This window comes from Anguilla anguilla, chromosome 15 (genome assembly GCF_013347855.1).
Source record: "Anguilla anguilla isolate fAngAng1 chromosome 15, fAngAng1.pri, whole genome shotgun sequence".
Classification (NCBI taxonomy): domain Eukaryota; kingdom Metazoa; phylum Chordata; class Actinopteri; order Anguilliformes; family Anguillidae; genus Anguilla; species Anguilla anguilla.
This window is the reverse complement of record NC_049215.1, coordinates 33,417,593-33,425,092: the sequence shown is the minus strand read 5'-3', so window position 1 is coordinate 33,425,092 and position 7,500 is coordinate 33,417,593. Positions and strand designations below refer to the sequence as shown.

Genomic DNA, 7,500 nt, shown 5'->3' with positions numbered 1-7,500 from the left:
ATCTGAAAGTGTAATGATAAATGTATTTTACAACAGTGTAATATGTTGCATTATCTGACAATTTAAATATTGTATTGTATTGTAAAATATCTTGATAATATATTTTAATTCAATATGTTTTCAGTCTGTTCCATTTCTGTTACTGTCGGATGCATTAGAAGTACAAAAGGCACTGGATTTTTATTTATTTATTTATTTATTTGTTTGTTTGTTTATTTGTTTATTTGTTTGTTTATTTTGCTGATAATGTGCACAGCCCTAAAAAGCACTGGCTCAGGATTAGTCTCATATAAAGGTACTGGAATCCTGTCTCCATCTCTTTAGCTACAATGGGACAGCTACAGGTGTTCAGCTTTGCAAGAGTCTAACCTTTTTTTGTTGGAAATGCCGGTTGCTGAAAGGAGAGAATAATTCCCGCAGCCTCTGGCATTACACATTCTCTTTAAAATACTGAGCTGTTTTGGTCTTCTTTTCCCTCCAGAAATGAAAGGAGGCCTCTCTTTCTGCTTTGCTGGGTGCTATTTTTTACGTGATTTCATTACTGCTAGTTCACTGAACGGTGGAGATGAGCTGGGGTACCGATTACTTTGGAAATGACTTCTCCGAACTGTACTGTGTGCTCATTCGGAGATTTCAGGATAACTGTCACACAGAGAGGAGAAAATTACAGCATTGTTTTAATGATGTCCGGAAAACCTACGATTTTCAAATTATTCATGCGACCGTGCCCCTCACTACTTAATGTAATTGTTAAATTGCTCAGAGAAGTCTCTAGATGTGTGAAATTTATGATGGCTGGAACTGACTATTTTTGAAAGGTAAATGAGCATGCCATTGTGGTAAGGTGGGCGTGGTTTTTGCGTTGGCTGCAGAGAGAGAGTGGGCGGGGCGGCTCTCGGAACTCTGCGCCACGGCTGTTGGGGTTTATTAATCAGCACGGATAGTTAATTGTTTGATTGATTGACAATGTGCTGATTACCTCGACAGTGAGCCTGGACGTTTTAAAAGCGGCTCGACAGAGAGAGAAGGGGGAGAACTGGAGGAGGAAGAAGAGCTGACGGGCAGTCAGCCGTGAATTGAAACATATACCGTGTGTATTGTGTATTGTGAACAGAAAGCCGCGTGGCGGCCGGAAAATAAAAAGACGCAGTCGCGTCCTGAAAAAGAACTTGTCTCTCTCTCATCTCTCAAACGAGCGGTAGCACTCAGTTTGCTACAGTGGTGGCCCGTGCGGGGGAGACGGCAGGAAGAGAGAGAGAGAGAAGGTCAGAGATGGACCCAAACCGGAGCGAGACGGCGCAGCCTCTCGTAGCGCTGGCGAGGATGCTGGAGGGGATGGCCCAGATGCAGGAGCGGCAGGCGGCCGTACACGCAGAGCAGATGGAGGCTCTGCGTGCACAAGCCTCCCTCCAGACCCAGGCGCTGCGACAGCTGGCTGCCGCCGGGGAAACCAGCTCCCGGGACCCGCCGTCCCGATCCCCTCTCCGGATCCACATACCAAAGATGACCGCCGAAGATGACATCCAGGCCTTCGTGGAAAGTTTTGAGGTGGCAGCGGAGGCGTGTCAGTGGCCCCACGAGGAGTGGGTTGTACACCTCCTGCCCCTTTTAACTGGGGAAGCCCAGCAGGCGGCGCATGGACTGCCGCCCGGAGCCCGGGCGGATTACAAGATTGTGAAGAGGGCGATCCTGGACCGACTGGGCTGCAGCACGGAGGATTACCGGCGCCGGTTCCGGACGGCGAAACTGGTGGCGGAGGACCGTCCCTTCGCATACGCCCAAAGGCTAACCCACATGGCCCGGCGTTGGCTGCAACCAGAGACCCGGTCCGCCGGGGGCGTGGTGGAGCAGGTTATACTGGAACAGTTCCTGGAAGGGTTGCCGGAGGGAACGGCCAATTGGGTGCGCTGCCATCGCCCGACCAACCTAGAGGGGGCGGTTACCCTGGCGGAAGACCACCTAGTGCTATACCCCAGCGCCCAGCAGCAAGCACGGCCGGAACCGGCGCCTAGGAGGAGACCCCCTCCTCGTGCTGGCCCCTTCCCTGTCCCCCGGGCTCTGCCCCCTCCCTTGCCTCAAACTAATCCCCCCTTTTTTCCGATTCCCTCTCCAGGTCCAGGCTCAGTGGCGGGGGGCTCCGGCTCGCAGAGGGCGCCTCAGACGCTCGGACCGGGGTGTTGGCGGTGCGGACAGCTGGGTCACCTGCGCCGCGATTGTCCACTTATGGAAGTGGGGCAGGTGGTCCGGGTGGTCGGGCCGCCCACTTCCGCTCCCGATCAGGAGGGAGCGTACTGCATCCCGGTAAGGGTGCAAGGGAGTGAACACCGGGCGCTGTTGGATTCAGGGGCTATGCAGTCCCTGATCCAGCAAAACCTGGTTCGAACCGAGGCATTGGTAAAGGCACCCTGGGTTTCCATTCGGTGTGTGCATGGAGATGTGCACAAGTATCCGGTAGTACCCGTGGAAATTTGTTACCAGGGAAAAACGCATATTGTGAAGGCTGCGGTTAGCTCCCGGCTTGCGCATCCCCTAATCTTGGGTACTGATTGGGCGGGGTTTAGGGAGATCTCTAGAAACGTACTGGGGTTGCGATCACGACCGATAGGGAAGTGTGACGTGTGTGCTGTTGACGGTGGTGACGCAGGGCCGTCCGACACGGCCGGGGCGGGGAGGGACCCAGGCGAGCCTCCGGTTGAGACTCCCCGGGGTCCTGTATTCCAACCCGCGGAGGATTTCCCACTCGAGCAGTCTCGGGACGACACCTTACGCTTTGCCTATGACCAAGTGATGCGGATTGATGGTCAGCAGGTGCGCCCCGATGCAGTACTCTCTCACCCTTATTTTTCTATTATTAGGGACAGGTTGTATCGAGTGTGTCGTGACGCTCAGACCGGTGAAGAAACGACCCAGTTGTTGGTACCCAGAAACCGCCGGGAAATGGTTTTCCAGGCGGCTCACTACAACCCCATGGCGGGGCACTTAGGGTATGATAAGTCACTACACCGAATAATGGCTCGGTTTTACTGGCCGGGCATTTGGGCGGACGTACGTCGGTGGTGTGCGTCCTGTCCCGAATGTCAATTAGTGAACCCCCCGGCCACCCCAAAAGCGCCGTTGCGCCCACTACCCTTAATAGAGGTTCCCTTTGACCGAATTGCTATGGACCTCATCGGGCCATTTGAACGGAGCACCCAGGGATACCGTTTCGTGTTGGTCTTGGTGGATTATGCGACCCGGTATCCCGAAGCAGTGCCGTTGCGCAATATTTCAGCTAAGAGTGTTGCGCAAGCTCTGTTTCAAATTATCTCCCGGGTCGGAATCCCTAAAGAGATTCTGACTGATCAGGGCACTTCGTTTATGTCACGTACACTAAATGAGCTATACGGATTACTGGGCGTCCGCTCTATTAGAACCAGTGTATACCATCCCCAAACAGATGGGCTTGTGGAGCGGTTTAATAGAACTCTGAAGTCCATGATTCGAAAGTTCATTCACGACGATAGCCGAAATTGGGATAAGTGGTTAGTCCCTCTATTATTTGCAGTGCGGGAGGTTCCCCAGGCCTCCACGGGATTTTCTCCCTTTGAACTGTTATTCGGTAGAAAACCTCGGGGAATATTGGACCTAGTTAAAGAAAGCTGGGAGGACGGTCCAAGCCCCAGCAAAAATGAGTTGCAATACGTTATGGACCTGCGAGCAAAACTCCATACACTGGGTCGGTTGTCACGGGAGAATTTGCTCGAGGCTCAGGAACGTCAGCAGAGGCACTACAATAGAGGGACGAAACTACGTCAATTCTCGCCGGGAGATAAAGTCCTGGTATTACTTCCAACCTCCAGTACAAAATTACTCGCCAAGTGGCAAGGGCCCTTCGTGGTCACACGACGAGTTGGGGAGGTTGACTATGAGGTGGAGCGTGCTGATAGAGAGGGAGCGAAACAGATTTATCACCTCAATTTATTAAAAGCCTGGAAAGAGGTGGTGGCTGTTTCTCTGGTAACGGTGGATCAGGAGAGGGACGAGCTGGGGCCGGAGGTAGTAAATTCAATCAATCAGACCCCACCCCTTTCGGATAGCCACCTCTCGCCAAGTCAGAGAGCAGACCTTGCCATGTTGCAAAAACGGTTTGCGGATGTGTTTTCTCCCCTACCAGGACGCACGAACCTCATACACCACCATATCGACACCCCCCCGGGAGTAACGGTACGTTCCCGCCCCTATAGACTGCCGGAGCACAAAAAGAAATTGGTGCAGGCAGAAATAAAGGCCATGCTGGAGTTGGGTGTAATAGAGGAGTCCCACAGTGCCTGGAATAGCCCCATCGTGCTGGTAAGTAAGCCGGATGGCTCTATTCGGTTCTGTGTGGATTATAGGAAAGTGAATGCTGTGTCACATTTTGATGCCTATCCTATGCCTAGGGTCGACGAACTCCTGGATCGGCTGGGCACGGCTCGTTTTTTCTCGACACTGGATCTGACTAAGGGCTATTGGCAGATTCCCTTGTCTGCAAAGTCCAAAGAGAAATCGGCTTTCTCCGCTCCGGACGGTTTGTACCAATTCCGAACACTTCCGTTTGGGTTATTCGGGGCCCCAGCCACCTTCCAGCGCCTGATGGATCGGCTGCTGCGTCCGCATGCTGCGTATGCTGCTGCCTATCTGGATGATGTTATCATCCACAGTAGCAGCTGGGCACAGCATATGCGGCATGTGGGGGCGGTGCTCGAGTCCTTGAGGCAGGCGGGGCTCACGGCTAACCCAAAGAAGTGTGCGATTGGCCGAGCGGAGGTACGGTATTTGGGGTACCACTTGGGAAGTGGACAGGTGCGACCTCTGGTGGATAAAACCGCGGCGATTGCGACCTGTCCACGACCCAAGACGAAAAAAGAGGTGAGGAGGTTCTTGGGGTTGGCCGGCTACTATAGACGGTTTATTCCGGCGTTTTCACAGCTGACCAGCCCCTTGACTGATTTAACTCGCAAAGGTGCCTCAGATCCGGTCCAGTGGACGGAGCCGTGCCAGCGAGCGTTTGAGAGGGTAAAGGAAGCCCTCTGCGGGGAGCCGCTCTTGTTCACCCCTAATTTCTCTCTTCCTTTTATCCTGCAGACCGACGCATCGGACAGAGGGCTGGGGGCTGTTTTGACCCAGCAGGTGGAGGGAGTCGACCGCCCGGTGCTGTACCTCAGCCGCAAACTATCCCAGCGGGAGGCGAGGTACAGCACGGTAGAAAAAGAGTGCCTCGCCATCCGGTGGGCGGTCGGGTCCCTGCGCTACTACCTGCTGGGTCGCCCATTCACCCTCTGTTCGGACCACGCTCCCCTCCAATGGCTCCACCGCATGAAGGATACCAACCCGCGAATCACCCGGTGGTATCTGGCTCTACAACCCTTTAATTTTAAGGTGGTTCATAGGCCGGGGGCGCAGATGGTGGTGGCGGACTTCCTCTCTCGCCCCGAAGGGGGTGGGGGGGGGGTCGGTCATCGGCCGGATGGCTCCCCGGCCTAAGTCGGGCGGTGGGGGTATGTGGTAAGGTGGGCGTGGTTTTTGCGTTGGCTGCAGAGAGAGAGTGGGCGGGGCGGCTCTCGGAACTCTGCGCCACGGCTGTTGGGGTTTATTAATCAGCACGGATAGTTAATTGTTTGATTGATTGACAATGTGCTGATTACCTCGACAGTGAGCCTGGACGTTTTAAAAGCGGCTCGACAGAGAGAGAAGGGGGAGAACTGGAGGAGGAAGAAGAGCTGACGGGCAGTCAGCCGTGAATTGAAACATATACCGTGTGTATTGTGTATTGTGAACAGAAAGCCGCGTGGCGGCCGGAAAATAAAAAGACGCAGTCGCGTCCTGAAAAAGAACTTGTCTCTCTCTCATCTCTCAAACGAGCGGTAGCACTCAGTTTGCTACAGCCATGTTTATTTGTTGTCGTGGAAATGAGTGCATTTGTCTGAGGAGAATGCTTGTTTACATTATGATTTGGGTTAAATCATCAAGATGGCTTTAAATTGTCCTTCTGGACAATGCTGTACAGAAGATATGTTTTCTCATCACATAAATCATGACTCCTTATATAACAGGTTGTAACATAGTTGGAATTTATTGACTGAAAGGACACTGCTCGGGTGAATCCAAGAAATTTAAATTCAAAAATGTTTTAGACCGTTATAAACTGTTGAGTGCCAGATTTTATGGGAATAATGGTTCAAAAAAGCAGTTCTGGGTCTTAAATTTAAATGTAGCACTTGATTTTCTGCCATATATCACTGTTAAAGAACAGTCCTGCTGTCCTTGCATTTTCAGTCAGACTGGCCGAATTGTCAATGCTTCCAAATTTTAGAATGTAAAATCTAAAACAGAAACACGAGCGTGTGCATGGGGACACACGCCCTCTCTCTCAGGGCCACATGCATGGAGACACACCCCTCCTTTCTCTTCACTTTTTAACAATCCTGCATCATAATTTTGGGGTTTTCTTAAAAATTTTAATTTTTATAATTTCTGATAAATATAAATGCCAATAAAAAAAACTGGGATGTCAACATCCCACCACTAGGGGGCCACCATGGATAGAGATAAGAAAACGCAAGACTTTTGTCATTTCCAAAGAAGAAAAAAAAAAGAAGTTTAATTAAGGTCCGCACATATAGCCTAGCCCCAGGTCTCAGTTCTGCCAATTTTTCCGCCCCATGTTTTTCGCCACCCTAGGCGGTCTCCAAGAGTCGCCTAATGGACGGTCTGGGCCCTGTTTAGGGGGCATGTGCGTGGGGGAGACACGCCCTCTTCGTTTCCCGCAGCCATTTTGCTGGAAGATTGATTCCAGAGACTGCAGCGCAGACAGCAGCGCATTTATTCTCCCGAACGCAGTCAGTCTCCCTCCGCTGACTGCCCCCCCACCCCCCCAACCCCCCCTGGCTGTAATCATTTATTCATTCCCACCCATGATGCACTGCTTCGCTCCCCACAATCTGAATTATGGGGAGCTGAGGCCGGAGACGTGGGATGGCTGGCGTCTCTGCAGTCGCAGTGCTCGTCCCTGTGCGGGGGGACCGGTGACACGTGCAGCACGGGGAGCTTTTCGGGAACACACGCTTTAAAGGAGGAACGCTGCCTGTGCACCTCTCGGGTGTTTCGGTGTTTATGGCCTCTCTCAGAGAGAAAAAACAAGGGCAGTGTTGGGACGTTAGGGAGCGAGCCACAGAGATAGGCTCTGCGCACCGGGGTGCTCACAGGGGCACTAATGTGCAGAGGGGGGGACGTTGGTCTACGGGTGAATTAGTGCGAGGCGGAGACAGAACTGCCTCCGCAGCAGCTGTAGTGCAGCCAACCTCGTCTGAACCCCGGCGGAGTTCGGGCTTGCAAATGGAGTCGAGTTCATGGCCTAATAGGGATAATTCACTGGCTAAGAAAAAAAAAAAAAAAAAAAAAACCTTGCTTCTGGATGCATATGCAATGATTGTATCACTGTGTCAATGTATCATACATCATTACAAAATGATGTCAAGTTCA

General features: G+C 52.2%; 1 protein-coding gene across 1 annotated transcript in view; it reads left to right on the top strand.

The window, feature by feature from the left end:
• The first annotated feature begins 1,211 nt into the window (after window positions 1–1,211).
• Window positions 1,212–7,500, top strand: part of LOC118214407 — a 15,740-nt gene continuing 9,451 nt past the window's right edge. Inside the window, exons 1-2 of the mRNA XM_035394335.1 lie at window positions 1,212–2,301; window positions 5,104–5,133. Coding sequence (XP_035250226.1) covers window positions 1,273–2,301; window positions 5,104–5,133 — 1,059 coding nt within the window. The 5' untranslated portion in view covers window positions 1,212–1,272. The remainder of the gene's footprint in view (window positions 2,302–5,103; window positions 5,134–7,500) is intronic.